This window comes from Scomber scombrus, chromosome 13 (assembly GCF_963691925.1).
Source record: "Scomber scombrus chromosome 13, fScoSco1.1, whole genome shotgun sequence".
Lineage (NCBI taxonomy): Eukaryota > Metazoa > Chordata > Actinopteri > Scombriformes > Scombridae > Scomber > Scomber scombrus.
Window position 1 is genome coordinate 28970339 of NC_084982.1, and position 19043 is coordinate 28989381.

A 19043-nucleotide genomic window follows, 5' to 3' on the forward strand; every position below is an offset into this window, starting at 1 on the left:
TTAGCACAACTTCCCCAAATTTCCTTACTCTTTTGTCTTGTGTGAACTATCCAAACAAAACAGGAACTCTGTCTGGCTGTTGAATGTTTTAAATGCGGCCTTATAATCAGCATTGTCAGCATCAAAATCCACTGTGTTGGTTTGAGGCAGAAATCTCAGGCAGAGAACTTAATACCTGAACAAGCGAAAATAAAACCATAGTTGTTTGACTGGTCAGGTCAGAGGGAAGAGAGGAAATATGTTTGTGATTTGGGTGAATTGGTGCTTTAATAATCACTTTTCTGCTAATCTGAGTGTCAGCATCTGCTCATGTCGTTGAAGAGACTGGTATGTTTATTCATATTCCACGTCACCAGTATCACAGAGGTTACTGTCACAGGACAGAAGCACAAAACATGAAGATATGAACCAACCTTTGTGTACAAACTGAACTAAAACTGTAAAGTGTTCTGAGCTTTCATGCTTTTGTTCCTGGATACTGTTAACTAAAACACATCAAATCAGGACTCTTGGAAATGAAGAAGCATCAAATGATATGTAGGCTGGTTACGTAAAAAACGACTTGCATAACAGTTTGTTTTTGTTTTTCTCAAAGCTGGAACCAATGGCATGATAATTGCATCAATATGCAAAAGCAAGACACCTGCTAGGAATGTAGCAGAGCAACATCAAACAGATTCCTTTATGAGTTTTGATGGATGAGGTGCGGCAGTGGGTGTGTAATAAGGTAAGATTTAATTAAATTTGTCACACCCAGATGTTAGCGCAGTGTTAAGAAAAGGGCATGTTAGGAGTCACACCACTGACTTTACTGACGACCACATCATATCTTATTCCTAGTTTTTTGTTCACTGTTGTACTTATTAGTTAAATAACTTAATCCTTAATTGCCTTAAGCCTGCATCCCACTCTTTGTTGTCATGACTTCAGAGACAGGCCACGAGGTGCAAATGGGTGAGGCTCATATGGAGAGATTTTCCCAGACACATAATCCAGTTTTTGTGAAACTTATAGTTCAAAATGTAAAGGCTAAAACATAAAATGTGTTATCATAGCTGGCCAATATGGGTCTTATTTCATACTTCTTTGCCATCTTGCGGGAATTTGCAAAAAAACCACAACAAATTAACAATGTTAATTAATATAGTTACAAGTGGCAATTTGATTCAAACCTTTTTTGCGCTCAACAGAAAGAAGCAACTCATTTAATCTGAGGCTTGAATCTACAAAAAATTAGCAACATTTTAAAACAATTAAGTTAGGGTTAAAAAAAATCAGCTATCAAATTTTTCTTCAATGACTGGAACCTGAGTTCTTGCATTTTTTCTTAACTGCGTGTTATATCTTATTTGTTAATATGCATTAACATCATGAGTTGCTAAATACGACCCGCCCACAAACACTGAATCCGGTGAAACCAGTCTGCCCTGATTTCATCCCTATAAATGTAGGATGTGGTGTGAGAGATGAGCATTGCAGTTTAACACTGCAGCCCTTGGTGCCGAAGCCTCACAAGAGAACATTTTCCTCCCGATTGGTCGGAAAGACTCCAGAAGGTAAGACAACCTGACCACTCATCTATGTCTCTCTGTGTGAACACAGGAACTGATGGCTTAACCCATTGCAGCGTTAACCTCACCAGGGACCTAAAAGGGCTTTCAGCGTTGATTCTATAGTTGCTACAGCATACATTCATGCATTCTGTTTTAGAGGACTTTCAAACTGAAGCCCTGGCTCCAAAATTGAAGTTTTTACTATTTTTCATTTGAATGAGCCATTTTGTCCTTTTTAACTCTTTGCACCAAAATCATTGTGTGTGAAGATAGGGCTGTCTAAATGTGGTATGTGTGTGTGCATGCATAAATGGCAAATTATTTATTAACGTATTAGCAGACCAAAAAAATTAGCTGGGTAATAGGACACATAACATAGACAATCAATTAAAAAGTCAAGTTCCTTACTTTAACACCACTAGGTTGAAGATTTAAATTATTATTCTACAGTAAGTTAGACAGGACATACTGAGTGACATCAGTCAGAGAACAAACCTAATCTATTATAGTTTCTGAAGAAACAAAGAAATGATCTGTGATTGGTCTAACATATCAGTTTATATGATAACAGCCAATGGTAAATAAACACAAGACATATCTGCCTACAAATGTATGTTACGCAAGCATTATAAAAGTAGACACGAAAAGTAGGGGCTCCAATCTATAAATTACTCTTGAAACCTTACTATATCGTGCTCTTCCCAAAATTCAGAGAACCTACCTAATTTGGACATTAACCAGAAAGACTGGAGAGCAGTTGTCCTCAAAAGATAACAAAAGAGCATTCCTTTCTAACACAGGTACAAAGCAGTGATAAACCAACCATTTTATCTTACTGAAAAAAGACTAATGCATAAATAACACTGTTGTTGCTAATCATTAACACATCCCAGACACACAGAAATGCATAGAAAATGGTATTCTGATATGTTTGACAACTATTGAAATGACCACATGAGCTCTTGTCAGTTCAGTCAGTTACAGTAAGTTTCTATGAGCAAAGCTATTCTGCCTGACACAGATCATTACAACTATTTGTTTTACCAAACAATAAATAATAGATTTGTATTTTAACACTGACGTGCCTGAACATTAAATATTTGTGTTAGAACAACATAATAATAGATCATGTTACTGATAAGATAATTAAAGCTTTTGAGTGTTGCCTTTGAATGCTCACATACAAGGTATTACTTGTATTGCCATCAAAGTAAAAGAACTAGTGTTATTCCTGTAACAATATTATTGGTAGGTTTACTGACAGTGATAAAAGCTGTACGTTTTATAAGAGAATAAAAGTATAGTGTGGTGGAAATTGTCTGAAAACACTTAACACAAAGGTTGAAGATTAAACAATTATTATTGTACAATAAGGAGACAGCATACATACAGAATGACATCAGCTCATCTCAACGAGCAAAGAGTATGCCTAAACTAGTATAGTTTCTAAGAGAACAAAGAAATCAACTGTGATTGGTCAAATATATAAGTCTATATAATTTTACCCAATAGAAGACGACCACGGAGCAGAACATACATGCATATGTAAATCCTACACTGGATATACAACCCCAAAACAAGAACATCCCAACGTAAATACTTTGTTGACACCTTGTAATGTGTCCCCACGCCTTCTACCTTATTTTTATTTTTGTCATGCTTCAGCTGTATCTCAGTTGTATTTACTGTATCTATTTTTAATAAATGTCCTGTTTGGACATACAGAGGACAGACTGAATGATTTCTGTGCTGTGTATTTATGTGATGAGTGATGGAAATGGGATCTTTTCCCACTGTGACACACGCTCTGAAATAAAGTCAACTGAACTGATTTACATTGAATTGATTGGATGTCAGATATATGTGACTGTGTGTCCTCCAGCTCTCTGTCAGCTGATTGGTCTCCTTCACCATGCTCATCTTCATCCTGCTGCTCTCCCTGGCTGCAGTCAGCCATGTGTCAGGTAAGAACACACATGACTTATACTGTGTACTGCTCAGTATTCATTCTGTGTACTGCTCAGTATTCATTCTGTGTACTGCTCTGTATCCATTCTGTGTACTGCTCAGTATTCATTCTGTGTACTGTGTAGGGGAGAATGGGGTTGGTTGTCACATTCATCAGATCTCGGTCTCTAGAGGGCGCTGTTGTTAAAAAGTTTCGGTACTGAAAGTTTCAGAATTTTGTTGAGATGTTACTTCAGATCATTTCTGGAGTAAACTGCTTGACATTGAGGTGAGAGGATGTTTAGTGTTTTTTCATGTGAAAATGTAAATATCCAACTCTTCAGTGTTTCTCTTCTTTTACACAATGAGTTTATAATAAAACATCATTACCATTAAAAAGTATGAAGAGAGAGCGATAGTTAGGGAGGTTGTTTCTTAGCTACACCAAAACATGTGGTTTATAACTTTGCTGGTAGAGAAAAATCCCAGTTGGGGAAGCTTGTCACATTCTCTTCCGGGTTGGTTTGTCACATGTTGGTATATACAAATATAATGTGATATATCTAGTTCTTTCTTTCTGTTAAGAGAGAAAAATGAGCAGGAACTTTGTCAGGAAGACAAACAAATAGCCAGACTCCTCCAGATGTGAAGCTAAACGGATAAACTGTATAATAAAACTGTATTTTAAACAGGATCAGCTGAAAGAGAGTCAGACCTCTCTATTCCTACTTGACACTTTAGACTTTCATTACAAATTAAAAGGGAATTTATTCAGTTCATGGTTTATGAGGAATTCAAAGGAAAGTAAAAAAGTTTTCCCCCACTGCTCAGTATTCATTTTTACTAACAGAATGTGTTTCTATTATTTATTAATTATTTGTCTTTATATTTATTTATATTATATTTAACAACCCAGAATATTATTTGGGTTTGTTTTCAACACTGGAAATTATTTATTAGGCTAAATGTTTCTAGAAAATGATAATCCAGAAGGAGCAGGACTGGGGAATTGTCCCATAGGTAAAATACAGATGAATGATGTTTATATCTGGTGAAAAACAATAAAAACTAACATTTAGTTTGAAGGCCTGTCTCCCAAACCACAGCCCAGAATAAATGTCACAGGAATGAATGAAAGAGTCATTTTTTTTTGGCAGGGGGGTCAAAAATGTAGTTAAAATGGGTTTCAATGGGAAATTTTTGTTCCTAAGGATTCCAGAGGGAGTTTGTTTTTGTTTTTTTAAAAATCTGACACTGCACAAAAAAAGAAAATGCATCAAAATCAATGTTGTTGCTAAAGATTTACATGTGTGAAAAAAATCACTTTGCATTTAGTATATAGGAAATAATTTCTTTTTTGTGTGTTTTTTCATTTTAAAACAGGCGTTATATGTAAACAAACTGGCATTTAAAAGCTTAAAATTCTGAGAATGAATATTTGATATTTATTATCAGGACTGACGTTTGTTTAAGAAACACAAATACAAATATTTAATTTATAATATTTTTTACGCTGACATTTTTGTCCCTAATGAACTCAAAGGGTTAATCAATTCTTTCATTGAACAACAAAAACATGAATGTTGAGTAAAATCAACATTTTCCCTTTCAGAGATCATGTGATGGAGGAGTGCACAGTGCATGTGGGGGGAGGGGGGGTCCTGCAGTAAGTACTGTGCTGTGTGCATGTGATGGAGGAATATGGACATACATGAAGACACATTCTGAATAAATGCAGAAAGTTCTTTATGCTTCTTTTGTTGATCAGACCGATAATTAACACAGATTTTTAACTAGATGGTGAATCAGAAAATCAAAACGTGGGAGTGATGAATTTGAATTGAATCTGTAATCTGTCTGTCCAGTTATGTTGTGATGGATCGGATCAATCCGATCGGAACAACTTTCGATTCAAGTGAGGGTCGAGAAGCGAGGTAAGACGAAATAAGAAAGTTGAGATGTACAACATGAGTTTAGGGTCTGCAGACCTGACTGATATCAGATGATCTGACACTCTGAGGAGCAACTGGAAGAATGATTTGAACTGAGGCAGGAAGGTCATTGTCCAGCTGACTTGTTACTGAACTTTGAGTCAGCTTGTTTGTGATTATGGACCTAAAATGTTGCTCTGTGAGTCTACATGGCTGCTGAGGCTCCTCAGAGCTCTTTGTTCTTTAACATTAGTTTATGCAGTTTTTAGCTGTGGTCCAACCTGCTGACTGACTTCAGTTCACTAACTGACTCTCACCATGTCTCTTTTTCAACAGGAGCTGAATTTACAACCAGCACTAACATAGACATCAAATCGTGTCCCATTGTCTTCTTTGAAAAAGTTTACCAGAACTTGTATGTAAGTAAGATGAATCTTCCTGTCTTTGTCCTCGCTGATCCTTTGTGTCTGGAACAATGCTTCACTTTTACTTTTCCATAACGTTTGATAACTTCAGCTGTGTGTGCTCTGAGTGGAGACTGGTTGCTGTATGCTTTCTGTGATCGTATGTCTGCATGTATTCTTCAATGTGTTTTTAAAAATGTTCTCAATCTCTTTCTTTGCTTGTCTATGTCTTGTGTTAAAAAAGGCATAATATAAATAAAGTGTTACTTCTTTACTTACTGCTTGCAGCCTGCAGATACTATTCAGGGCTGAAGAATATGTGGCAAACATTGCTTTTAATGAGATAGTTCAGCAGAATGTTCTTTGTAGTAAACATTATTCATCAGTAGCTATTAGGGCAAGGCAGCTTTATTTATATAGCGCATTTCATACACAATTAGGTTTTTATAACTATGCAGAGCTTTACACAGAAGTGTTCTTATACTATCATTATTATGTGAAGCACAATTTTTAATTGTTTCTTTTTTCACATAATGTTTGAGGTCTGTGAAGTTGGTTTAGAGTATAGAGAAAGAGACTCTATATCACTGCTCACCATGGAAAATATATTGAACATAAATAAATCACTTTAATACGCATTTATACGCTTTAATATGTTTTAATATGCTTTAATATGTTTTAATATGCTTTAATACGCTTTAATATACTTTAATATGTTTTAATATACTTTAATATACTTTAATACGCTTTAATATGCTTTAATATACTTTAATATACTTTAATATACTTTAATATGCTTTAATACGTTTTAATATGCTTTAATACGCTTTAATATACTTTAATATGTTTTAATATACTTTAATATACTTTAATATGCTTTAATACGTTTTAATACGTTTTAATATGCTTTAATATACTTTAATATGCTTTAATACGTTTTAATATGCTTTAATACGCTTTAATATACTTTAATATGTTTTAATATACTTTAATATACTTTAATATGCTTTAATACGTTTTAATACGTTTTAATATGCATTAATATACTTTAATATGCTTTAATACGTTTTAATACGTTTTAATATGCTTTAATATACTTTAATATACTTTAATATGCTTTAATATGCTTTAATACGTTTTAATATACTTTAATATACTTTAATATGTTTTAATACGTTTTAATATGCTTTAATATGCTTTAATATGTTTTAATATGCTTTAATACGTTTTAATACGCTTTAATATGCTTTAATATGTTTTAATATGCTTTAATATGTTTTAATATGTTTTAATATGCTTTAATATGCTTTAATATGCTTTAATATGTTTTAATATACTTTAATATGTTTTAATATGTTTTAATATGTTTTAATATACTTTAATATGTTTTAATATACTTTAATATGTTTTAATATGTTTTAATATACTTTAATATGCTTTAATACGTTTTAATATGCTTTAATATACTTTAATATGCTTTAATACGTTTTAATACGTTTTAATATGTTTTAATATGCTTTAATATACTTTAATATGCTTTAATATGTTTTAATATACTTTAATATGCTTTAATATACTTTAATATGTTTTAATATGTTTTAATATGTTTTAATATGTTTTAATATACTTTAATATGCTTTAATATACTTTAATATACTTTAATATGTTTTAATATAATTTAATATGTTTTAATATGTTTTAATATACTTTAATATGCTTTAATACGTTTTAATATGCTTTAATATACTTTAATATGCTTTAATATGTTTTAATATGCTTTAATATACTTTAATATGTTTTAATATACTTTAATATGTTTTAATATGTTTTAATATGCTTTAATATACTTTAATATGCTTTAATATGTTTTAATATACTTTAATATGCTTTAATATGTTTTAATATGCTTTAATATGCTTTAATATACTTTAATATGCTTTAATATGCTTTAATATACTTTAATATGCTTTAATATACTTTAATATACTTTAATATGTTTTAATTTGCTTTAATATGTTTTAATATACTTTAATATGCTTTAATATGCTTTAATATGCTTTAATATACTTTAATATGTTTTAATATGCTTTAATATACTTTAATATGTTTTAATATACTTTAATATGTTTTAATATGTTTTAATATGCTTTAATATACTTTAATATGCTTTAATATGTTTTAATTTGCTTTAATATGCTTTAATATGCTTTAATATGCTTTAATATGTTTTAATATGCTTTAATATGCTTTAATATGCTTTAATATGCTTTAATATGCTTTAATATGCTTTGATAATGACTGAATGAATGAGGAAATGAAACAGCGTGTCTGGCTCTTTAATAGAGAGGAGACGGTGAGAAACTCAGAGTTTGTTTAGGTTCACACAGTCAGTTACCATGGTAACAGAAACAGGGCCTTGTTTCAGTTACCATGGTAACAGAAACACTAGAATAGTTTCAGCTCAACAACACAAACATCCAGAGAGAGAAAGAAGAACAGAACACATTCACCTTCACCAGCGTTACTCATGTATTTGTTGTGTATCTCTGATGTTAACAGGTCGACACTGCCGACAACAAAGTCTCAGTTTGTTTCAAAGGCCCACGCAGCACAAGTAACAACGACTGTGTTCTGGTGGATAAAAGTGGAGGAGTCAACAAGGGTGAATGGATCACTAGAACCACACTGTATGCTCCAGGATCAGATGTTCATAATGAACTGCCACAGCTCACAGGGAAAGCAACATGCTACACATTCATTAGACTCTTAAAGGACACTTCTGAATATGTGAGCATTGTTCAGTTTCATCAGCCTCCATCTGAACATCTCTTATATCAAATCAATAAAGTCTTTTTTAAACGATTTAGGATTTCATTTGCTAATTATATCTGTATCTCCTTTACATGTTTACAGCTTCGGTTTGCCTTTTACAAATTTGGTGACCAAGGAGTTGTTCGTTATACTATGCATTTACCCTATCCATTCACTGCTTTGGTAAGTATATGCTGGACATATTTTGGGAGAAGTTCACACACACACACACACACACACACACACACACACACACACACACACACACACACATACACACACACACACAAACACACACACACACACTCTCACACACACACACACACACTCTCACACACACACACACACACACACACACACACACACACTCTCACACACACACACATACACACACACACACACACACACACACACACACACTCACACACACACTCACACACACACACACACACACACACACACACTTCATGTGTTGTGCCTCTGTCCTGTCAGTGTGTAACCTCTGAGCTGTTGCTCCTCTGCAGGACGTTGATGTTCAGGTCGATGGTAAGAAAGTGGATACGTGGAAGACTCAGGTTAGAGGCAGTGATGTCTACAAGGATGTGAGCGCCTGCACACACGCAGGTTAGTAGAGAAGTGATTATTAAAGGACCAGTTCACTCAATTCACAAAGTAGCTGAACTGACTATTTAAACTGATCCTCGGGGATCCTCGGTGATCCTCTGGGATCCTCGGAGATCCTCGGGGATCCTCTGGGATCCTCTGGGATCCTCTGGGATCCTCGGGGATCCTCGGAGATCCTCTGGGGCCCTTGAGGCTGAATGATGACATTTGAAAGTTACTGTTAGAGTTTACATGTGATTCAGCGATCTGTGTATTTTTGTTTCAGGTGCTCTTCTTCTACCAAATAAGGGATTATGTGAGTCAGGCTCCTCTGTAACGTGCAGCGCCTCAGCAGAGCTCAAATCAGGTCCTTGTGGCTCCGGGGAGAAATGCGAGGGCGAGGGCCAGTAAATATATTTGATTTATATTTCTAAGAGAATGCAGTTTTCTGTTCTGTCATCATTTTGTTCTGTGTCATTCAGCTGTGATTTTAGACCCTTTTTAGGGTTCAACTACCCCTAAATTTGATCTCAGCACCCCTAAAAATAAATAAATGATCATTTTTTAATAGTTTTATTAACAGCTTTAATGTACTTTGGATAGTTCTGTCATTAACATTGTGTTTCCCTCAGGGTTTGTTAACTATCTCAGCCTCCTCTCTGTAGAAATCTGTCATTGTTTATTCTGAACCATTATTATTATTATTATTATACACTATAGTGGAACACTCTACTATGTATGAATACTTGTTGTCGTAATTTACGTTATGCAGTGAAATGAGTAGTTTAGCAGGGGCCCCTCTAAAGGTCCGATCCTAGAATCACCCCTGCTGTCATTGCTCAGAGTCAGTGAGCAGTCTCCTTCCCATCAGCTACATCTTTCCACTGTTAGTTCATCACTTTGGTTTGATGTTACTTCCTGGAGAGTTTCCACTTCCTCAGTCATTTCCAGATGTTTCTTCATGCTGATGATGCTACTTGCCCCCCCACTTCTGTCAGGTGTGTGAAAGATGCCGTGTGCACGGTGACCGGCTCCACTGTCATCGATGTCGACGGTAATGCTGCCTCCGTCCCGGATCGCTGTGCGTACACTCTGCTGTCAGAATCAGGCATCAAGCTGCAGGCCGTCTTCCAGGACCGCCGTCGTAAAGATATTAGTTTTTTGGATCATGTGATCCTGCATCTGGATAAAGATGTTAACATTCACCTGGGACAAGGTGGGAGGGTTACGGTGAGTTACCTTCAGCCACAGGTTCAGTTCCTGCTGTTGAAATTGTTCTATGTTTGTGCTGCCATGTTCCAAATGTGCCAAAAGCAATCATCATTTCATGTTTCGTGTTTTGTCTGAATCCCTCAAACCAAAACAAGTAGATAAAGGAGGCATCCCCAACATATTATTGATTTCATTTCCTTCCAGTGTAACACCATGGTATATACAGACACTGTGTTAATGTTCTGAGGTAATAATGACTGTGCTCCAGTTTCCTGCTCACAGCCAGAATACATTTGAACCTTTACATACTGTTCATATTCTGACCCTTCACCGTTTCCTCTCATTAGTCTCTATACCAAACTTCTGAACCACAAATCTATTTTTTATTCATAAATACGTCATCAGTCAGTGATAAACACATGATGAAGCTTACAGAAAGACTGATACTTTAGGTTTTACACTATTTGTTATGGACAAAAAACATTCACAAGCAGACATTATTATTATTATTATTATTATTATTATTATTATTATTATTATTATTATTATTATTATTATTATTATTATTATTACTATTATTATTATAATCATTATTATTATTACTACTGTTATTATTATTATTATTATTATTATAATTACTATTATTATTATTATATTATAATCATTATTATTATTATTACTGTTATTATTATTATTATTAGTGTCATTATTATTATTATTATAATAATAATAATTATTATTATTATTATTACTATTATTATTATTATTATTGTCATTATTATTATTGTCATTATTATTATTATTAATAATAATAATATTATTATTATTATTATTATTGTCTTTATTATTATTATTACTATTATTATTATTATTGTCATTATTATTATTATTGTCATTATTATCATTAATATTATTATTATCATTATTATTATTATTATTATTATCATTATTATTGCCATTATTATTATTGTCATTATTATCATTATTATTATTATTATTATTATTATTATTATTATTATTATTATTATTATTATTATTATTGTCCTATGGTTCCTACAACATGACAACCATCAGGATTTCAGTGAATGTCACTGAATGTGAAAGTTGTTTATATATATATATATAAATAAATAAGGGTCACATTGAACCCAGAGCACTTGGTATAAATATTAATATCTATTTTATTGGTTTGTATTATAGATGACAGATAAATAGTTGAAAATATGAACAGATAAATGCACAAACATTGTAAAAGCTGACAGAAACATGTTGATGGGTCACATGCTCCTCTGCAGTTTGACTACATACTTGTAAACATGAAAAGTTGAAATATTGTTTCTGATAACAGCCACATTTATCTCATGCTGAGAGTAAATGTAAGTCAGTCAGATAAATGCAGTGCAGTCAAAAGTATCAGATGTCTCTCTGAAATGTGGAGGAGAAGTAGAAAGGTCCAAACTGGAAAAAGTGGAGCACAGAAGCAGAAGATGACTGAAGCATTGAGTGAGTTTGTCTCCACTTTGTTCCTCTGCTGTGATGCAGCTGAAGGACAAAGAGCTGAGCCTCAGCAGCACACCTGTGAAGCATCACGATGTGGAGCTCACTAAGGACCAAACTGGGGTCACCGCCAAGCTGTTGAAGTCCAAATACGGCACCTCTGTCTTCTTTGATGGCTACACCGCACAGATCCACATGAAAGGTAGAAACAAACACGTCCTACATGGATGAAAGAGGGCGGCTCAGTGTGAGAATAATAAACAACTATCATACAAATGTCATTTTTCAAACTGAGGCCTTCTGTTGCTTTACGCTGCTGATGCTGATTAATGAACAAATCATTTGACTGTATGTTGCAGTAAACCCATTCAGCATGGCACCAACTTACACAAACTATGTTGTACACACTGCTGGTGGTTGGGGGGGAGGGGGGGGGGGTGTAAGGCTTCAGTACAGCACACTACTGACTTCATTATCTGGAAAACTCAGTGAAAGGATCCTGATTTGTTTCAGTTGCATTTTAAGACATTTTTGTTTTGGTGTGCTGCTAATGTTAGCATATCTGTCATCTGACTCATACTCTCTCCTCAAACTGTCCAGTACCAAGTGGAACCACCATACAGGGTCTATGTGGCAAGTCCAGTCAGACTCTGAGTGGAGTGAAGGTCTCTGAGTTAAGCTCTGACAGGTAAGACCTGGTCACTGACTGCTGCCTCATCACTGGGCTGCATGTATAGTAGTAGTGCTGATGTGTTTATATGAAGGACTGATGCCTGGGAAACACTGCTGACTTCTGCTGTTTGTCTCCCCCTAGCTGTGATAAAGTGCACACGGACGCTGTTGACAGTACGATTGACTGCAAGGAAATAACTAAACGGTGAGCAGAGACACACCGGAACTGATGCAGTGCTAAGGCTTTCATTGTCTACGTCCACATGAATATTAAAGTCACCTACTATAATTACTTCATCAGTACCGAGGACTAAGTTTGATAAGTCAGATATAAATTGGGCGTACGGGCCAGGAGGACGGTACGCTATAACAAATAAAAGAGGCAGTAAAGTTTTCCAGGTTGTGTGAGAAAGACTAAGAATAAAACTTTCAAATGAGTTAAAAGTAAGCTTAAGTTTAGGGTTGATTATTAGGCCGGTGTCTCGAGGAATGAGAGTATTAATATGACTGGGAGGAGTGGATTCATTTAGACTCACATATGCTTCATGACACAGCCAAGTTTCAGTCAGACAGAATAAATCAATATGATAATCTGATATTAGGTCATTTATTAATATAGGTTTAGACGATAGTCCACATTTAATTCTCCTATTTTGTTGTACTATTGCAGTGGAGGTATTCATTCCTTTCTTCTATTTACAGCTGATTTGATTGATTTAAGTGATCTGTGAGGAAAAGAACAGGGGTGCAGCTTGAAGCCAAACACACCTGAACACACATTAAAGTCTCCTCTTTATTTGGGGAACAGAGTTTTCTCTGTCCTGTGATTAGACTATCAGCCAATAACAGAACAGCCTTATGACAAACACGCCTTCGTCTTGTTGTTCGTGTTAATTATCACTGACCTTATTTTTGTGTCCGACTGGACTTGATCGTTGTGTCTCCCATGACAGCTGTGAACTCCTGAAGACGGCTCCCTTCGACTCCTGCCACAGCTCCATCAAGCCTGATCCCTACATCAAAGCCTGCACCGACACTCTGTGCAAATACCCGGCGGTGGACGGTCTCAAGTGCCAGTTCCTGGAGGCCTACGCCAAAGCCTGCAGCCTGGTCGGCAAGACAGTCAAGGACTGGGGGACACCGACCAGCTGCTGTAAGACTGTCCTTCACTGTCATTCAGTTATGTTTTATAGGCTGTAATAGGACAAGATGATAACAGTGAGAACAAAACAGGAATCAAAACATGAGCAACTGTTTACATGGAGTCAGTATGTGAACAGCTGTTATACCTGTTTATCTCACTGACTGACTCTAGTAAGTATTGATTTGTGTTTGATCTTTCAGCCTCTGCCAAGGCCTTCTGTCAGGACAAGTTCTGCAGTGCTCATGAGTTCTGTGCTGAGGATACCAGTGGTGGAACCAGCTGCCTCTGTCGGCCCATTTTTGCCTCCAAATACAGAACGGCAAAAACTTTTGGTAAGAAGACTGAACAGGGAGACCTGTCTCACATGTGAAATGACACAATATGGCATTAAATATAACAGTTTACATGTGGAAACACCATCTGACATACTGTCACATTAAGTGAGAGACAACAACTAGAGACACTTTTACATTACACACTGGATCAACTAGAATCAAAACCGTATTGATTAGTAAAGTATGAATCTTAGTGCTACACATATGTGTGTTTCATTGTCCTCGTCTGTCCTGCTGTTCAGGCGAGCCGACCGTCTGCGATAAAAACTCTGCTTCAGTCAGTCTGGCTGGTTGTCTCATGGAGGAAAAGAACATCGACTACTCTGTCTTACACCTCAACGACAAGACATGCAAAGGTCAGCGGGACGAAAAGACCCACATGGTGACATTCAGCTTCAACAGCGACACCTGTGGGACAGTGCTCACGGTGAGCATCTCTTCTCTAATAACTGACTGTCAGTCAGATCCCTTCTGCCTCTCAGCTGAGCTTCTCCTCACACTCTGTTAGTGATCCATGTGTGGCAGCAGGGGTGTGGTTTCTGCAGTAACACTGTCTGTATCCCTTTGACCCTGCAGGCCGAAAACAAACAACTTAAGTTCAAGAACGCCATCCTTGCTCAGGACAGCTCTAGCTCCAAGATCACTCGCCATGATGAAGTGAAAATCGACTTCTCCTGCTTCTACAACCAGCCGGACGTCGAAACCATGTCCTTCAAAATCAAAGACAGGTGAGTGTTCAACAGGTTTGATCTTCAATCACCAGCTGACAATAACAGTTTATTATTTATTCTCACATTTTAATGAATGACTCATCATTTATAAGTTGAACAGAGAAGTAAAAAAGACCAGATTCTGACTGGTCGTGTGTGTGCTGGTTGAAACAGAATTCTTTTATTTCAAATGTCTGATTAAAATGTGCACAAAGCAGAATTAAAAATTAATTTGTGCTGAAAAAAGGATCTATGCATCAGTGATACACATTGTTTTAAAGAAAAGGTCAGAACCAGTCACAAGCAGACAAACATGCCTGAAAAAGCCTTAAATGATCCCATAATATTCACTCACAGCCCTGACTTTGAACTATCTGAACTTATAGTCAGAGATTTCCCACATTTGAAAGACGAGTCGTTTCAAGAAACTTAAAGTTGCAATAGATGTAAAATAAACAGAAATACTATCATTAAATAATGATCAAATTAAATAATTATAAATATGAATGAAATAAATGTTTGGGTTCAAATTAAACAGTTTTTACATGACTTGATCCATTCACTTGTGTTCATGTGGACAGTTTAAGTGACTCACAGCTGTGAAATAAAGATTCATGTTTGCTGCAGAATGTAAATGCAACTGAATTTAAGATGCGCAGGTTGAGTTTTACTCGACTGAACTTGTTGGAAGCTTCAGCTGAAGTGTGTTTACTTTAGTTTATTAGGATTCCTATTAGCTGCAGCCGTGCTGTAGCTTCCTCCTGAGGTCCAACCATATGAATACAATTACACAAAACGTAACATTACGATATAATGTGTGTGTATGTGTGCGTGTATGTGTGTGTGTGTGTGTGTGTGTATGTGTGTATGTATGTGTGTGTGTATGTGTGTATGTATGTGTGTGTGTATGTGTGTGTGAATGTGTGTGTGTGTGTGAGTGCGTGTGTGTGTGTGTGTGTGTGTGTGTGTGTGTGTGTGTGTGTGTGTGTGTGTGTGTGTGTGTGTGTGTGTGTGTGTGTGTGTGTGTTGCAGCTCTGTGACCCAGGAGATTGTATCTGGAGCTTGGGAATACACTCTGACCATGAAGGCCTACACTGACGCCAGCCGCACACAAGCTGTGTCATCCAGCACTGAAATCCTGCTGGAGCAGACCGTCTGGGTGGAGCTGAAGACGGTTGGGCTGGATGACAAACTGGTCTCCGTGGTGACCGACTCCTGCTGGGCGACCAACGAGAAATCATCCACTGCGAAGCTGAAATACGACCTGATCGTGAAAGGGTGAGAGACACAGAGGTGGAAGCCAGTGTGCTGCTTTGGCATTTCTCAGTCAGTTCTAAACAGTGTTGGGGGTAACCAGTTACAAAGTAATCTAACGCGTTAGATCCGCAGTTTAAGTACTCAGTTATTTAGTTACATTTTCAAAAACCAACTAATCCTCTAAATGTTGCCACAATAAAAGAAAATCCGCCACAAATTCACACCATTGTCAGGCAGCCGGCTACTTGCACACCTGTACGGCAGCTCAGAAGGGACAGCTTTCAGTTGGTGTAAATATTCCCATTATTTAGAATTAGTGGGAGGAAATAAGAGCAGGAACATTCCAGTAACATGTAAGTAGTGTGTGTTGGTCTGTTGCAGTGATGTAGATGTGTTTAAAAGCCTGGATGCAGTTTATAACTAGTATGTGAGCTTATGTTTGAGAAGCAGCTTTAGTCCAATAAAGAGCGGTAAATGGGACATTGTATCTGTCATTCCTGCTGTTAGTGTAAAGATTTACACATGATGGATCAGACGTGGCTGTGTGATGATGCTACAGTCATTATATTTAAAGGAGCTCAGTAGGTAATGCTGTAATGTAATTAGTTACTTATAAAAGTAACATTCCCAAACACTGGTTATTTTAGTGAAAAGCTCAGTGAGACCCTGCAGATCCAACAGTGTACACAGGCAGACTGTTGCATCTGAAAAGCCTTTAGGCTCCAGGAAAGTGTTGCTGCCTCATAATAAAGTGTTGTGTTTGTTTTACAAAAAGCTGGATGAAGAAACACTGAAGAAGACTCAATTATATAAATTGAGTTTTTCAGAGATCTTTATAAGCCTTTATCTTCCAAACTCTCCTTCACATGTGTTTGTTTACTTATATTCATGAATAGATGAGTATATGTAGGTCAAAGTGTGTTTGTATATATGTGAATGTCTTTGGTTATGTGTTAAATCTTTAACCTTTTTTAATTGTGCTTTTAATGTGCAAACATAGAATAATATGAACCAGTATGGATAAGCAGTGAGTTCAGACTGAGTCACAGACCAGATGTTCAGGGGCATCTGGGATTCTTTGGATGCTGATGCAGCTCCTGATGTTTGGTGTGTTTTCTTGGTTCTGAGCAGCTGTCCCAGCTCTGCTGACAAGACGGTAAAAGTGGAGGGAAACGGACTGGGAACGTCCAACTACTTCTCCTTCTACATGTTCCAGTTCTCTGGGAAGGATGGTGACGTCTACCTGCACTGCAAACTCAACCTGTGTGTGAAGAAGGGCAACACCTGCACCCCGGTACGCCCGCTTCCCAAATCCTCCCACAGACACATGCAGAACAGCTGCAGTCTGAACACACGTCAACAAATACATGTTCTTATGATGGGTCAATCACATTTCAGATGATTCATACTGTTTGATTTCTACGGTCACATATCCCAGTAGCGACATTTTGATTGAATCCAGCTAAAGTATTTGTATTTTCATGAATATTTTCTATAGTTTTCTGTATGAAGCTTCAGACCAGAAATCTAAATCTTCATCTGTGTCTGAACTTTGTCTCAGAGCTGCGGTGGCGGTAAGAGAAGACGCAGATCTGCCAGGAATAGATATGTGGATGTAAACCCAGCCTTCATCACCATGGCCTGGAGTAATTAGGTAAAAGCTAACTTTTAAAATGCCGATTCATGTCATTGCACTGCAGTTTGGAATACATAACATCATACAGTTGGGACCGATAACTAATGCTAGTTGGTTTCGGTTGTCTTCTCAGGTTGTTTCCATGGTAACTCGGACGGACCTACAGGCTTCGACCCTCAGCGTGATTCCAGATTTTGGCTTTATCCTCCTGAAAAGATTTGCTCAGTTGTTGTTGCTATGAAGCCATGCTGGCACAGAGCTGTGATAACCAAACACTGCTGATCCCTCTCCAGCTTTGATTCAGTCCAGTTTAGAGTTTAGAGTTGATTCAGTCGGGCTGGGAGCAGGAAACAATCTGATCAACTGTGTGAACGAAGGCATGCAGCTCCTATCAGATCTGAGCATGTGCACGTGGATCATTTGTTAATTTGTTAATAACAAACCTGAGTAAACCTTTGAAGGAACGTCTCTAAGCAGAACATGTTGCTGTGTCGTCCTCAGTGATTTACACTTTATAAAGACCAACCAGGCGGCACCGTCACAACAGTTGATCTGAGTCAGGTTCATGTGTTCATATCACACAGAGTGAACCTCCTTCATCCAGCATCTCAGACACTGATCTGTGATTATTCAGACCCAAAACATCAGAGCAACTTTCTGCAGTCAACCTTTTTTTTATTATTATTATTATCTACTTTCTGTAGTGGTGAAGGCAAACATATTATAATCAAATGATTACATCCGTAGTATCAACACTCCTAATCACCATCTTCATACATTATGACAGGTTATTGTTAACAATGAAGTGCTGTTTCAGAGAATCATCTGAGTGCTGAGCAGCTTGTTGTACTGCAACCAAACACCTGATGGCAGCAGTGATGAGCCAGGAACTGAGATCAGAGCTCTGAGAGTCAAACCACTTTAATACCAAGAATATCAATTTACTCTCAAATAACAAAAAACAGCTGATGATTGATACAAAGCAACTCAGAGATGCAGACGTAGATGAAGGATTCACAGTGACCGAAGGGAGTGTTGTCTTTTTTGTGTGCACCAATCAGTGATTAATGAAAGCTTTTAAAGGGTTTAATTCAATGCACTTTACTGTCCATTCATTGTGGTTTCTATATAAAACTAACAAACTGTCTGGTGGAGTTTTTCTATTTGAACCACCAAAAAATGTGCCTCATCCAAAACCTGAAAAACTCAAACTTAAAAGCAGTTGACGTGGAAGAGTGCAGTGGATCCAAAGTTAAGTTTTTCAGAGACGTTGAAGACATTTATTCCATCCTGTCGGCACTGGTTAGATACAGAGACAGTCAAATGCAGAC

At 36.5% G+C, this 19043-nt stretch overlaps 1 protein-coding gene across 1 annotated transcript; it reads left to right on the forward strand.

Moving 5' to 3' along the window:
• Window positions 1–3465: 3465 nt before the first annotated feature.
• On the forward strand, window positions 3466–18149 carry LOC133992658 (alpha-tectorin-like). The gene is made up of 18 exons (XM_062431344.1): window positions 3466–3517; window positions 5768–5850; window positions 8395–8622; window positions 8749–8829; window positions 9171–9270; window positions 9536–9656; window positions 10248–10479; window positions 12004–12160; window positions 12559–12646; window positions 12773–12835; window positions 13584–13783; window positions 13975–14106; window positions 14352–14536; window positions 14686–14837; window positions 15852–16097; window positions 17208–17370; window positions 17638–17730; window positions 17846–18149. Exons 1-17 carry the CDS (start codon window positions 3466–3468, stop codon window positions 17728–17730), a joined length of 2376 nt encoding a protein of 791 aa, XP_062287328.1. The 3' UTR covers window positions 17846–18149.
• Window positions 18150–19043: the final 894 nt, after the last annotated feature.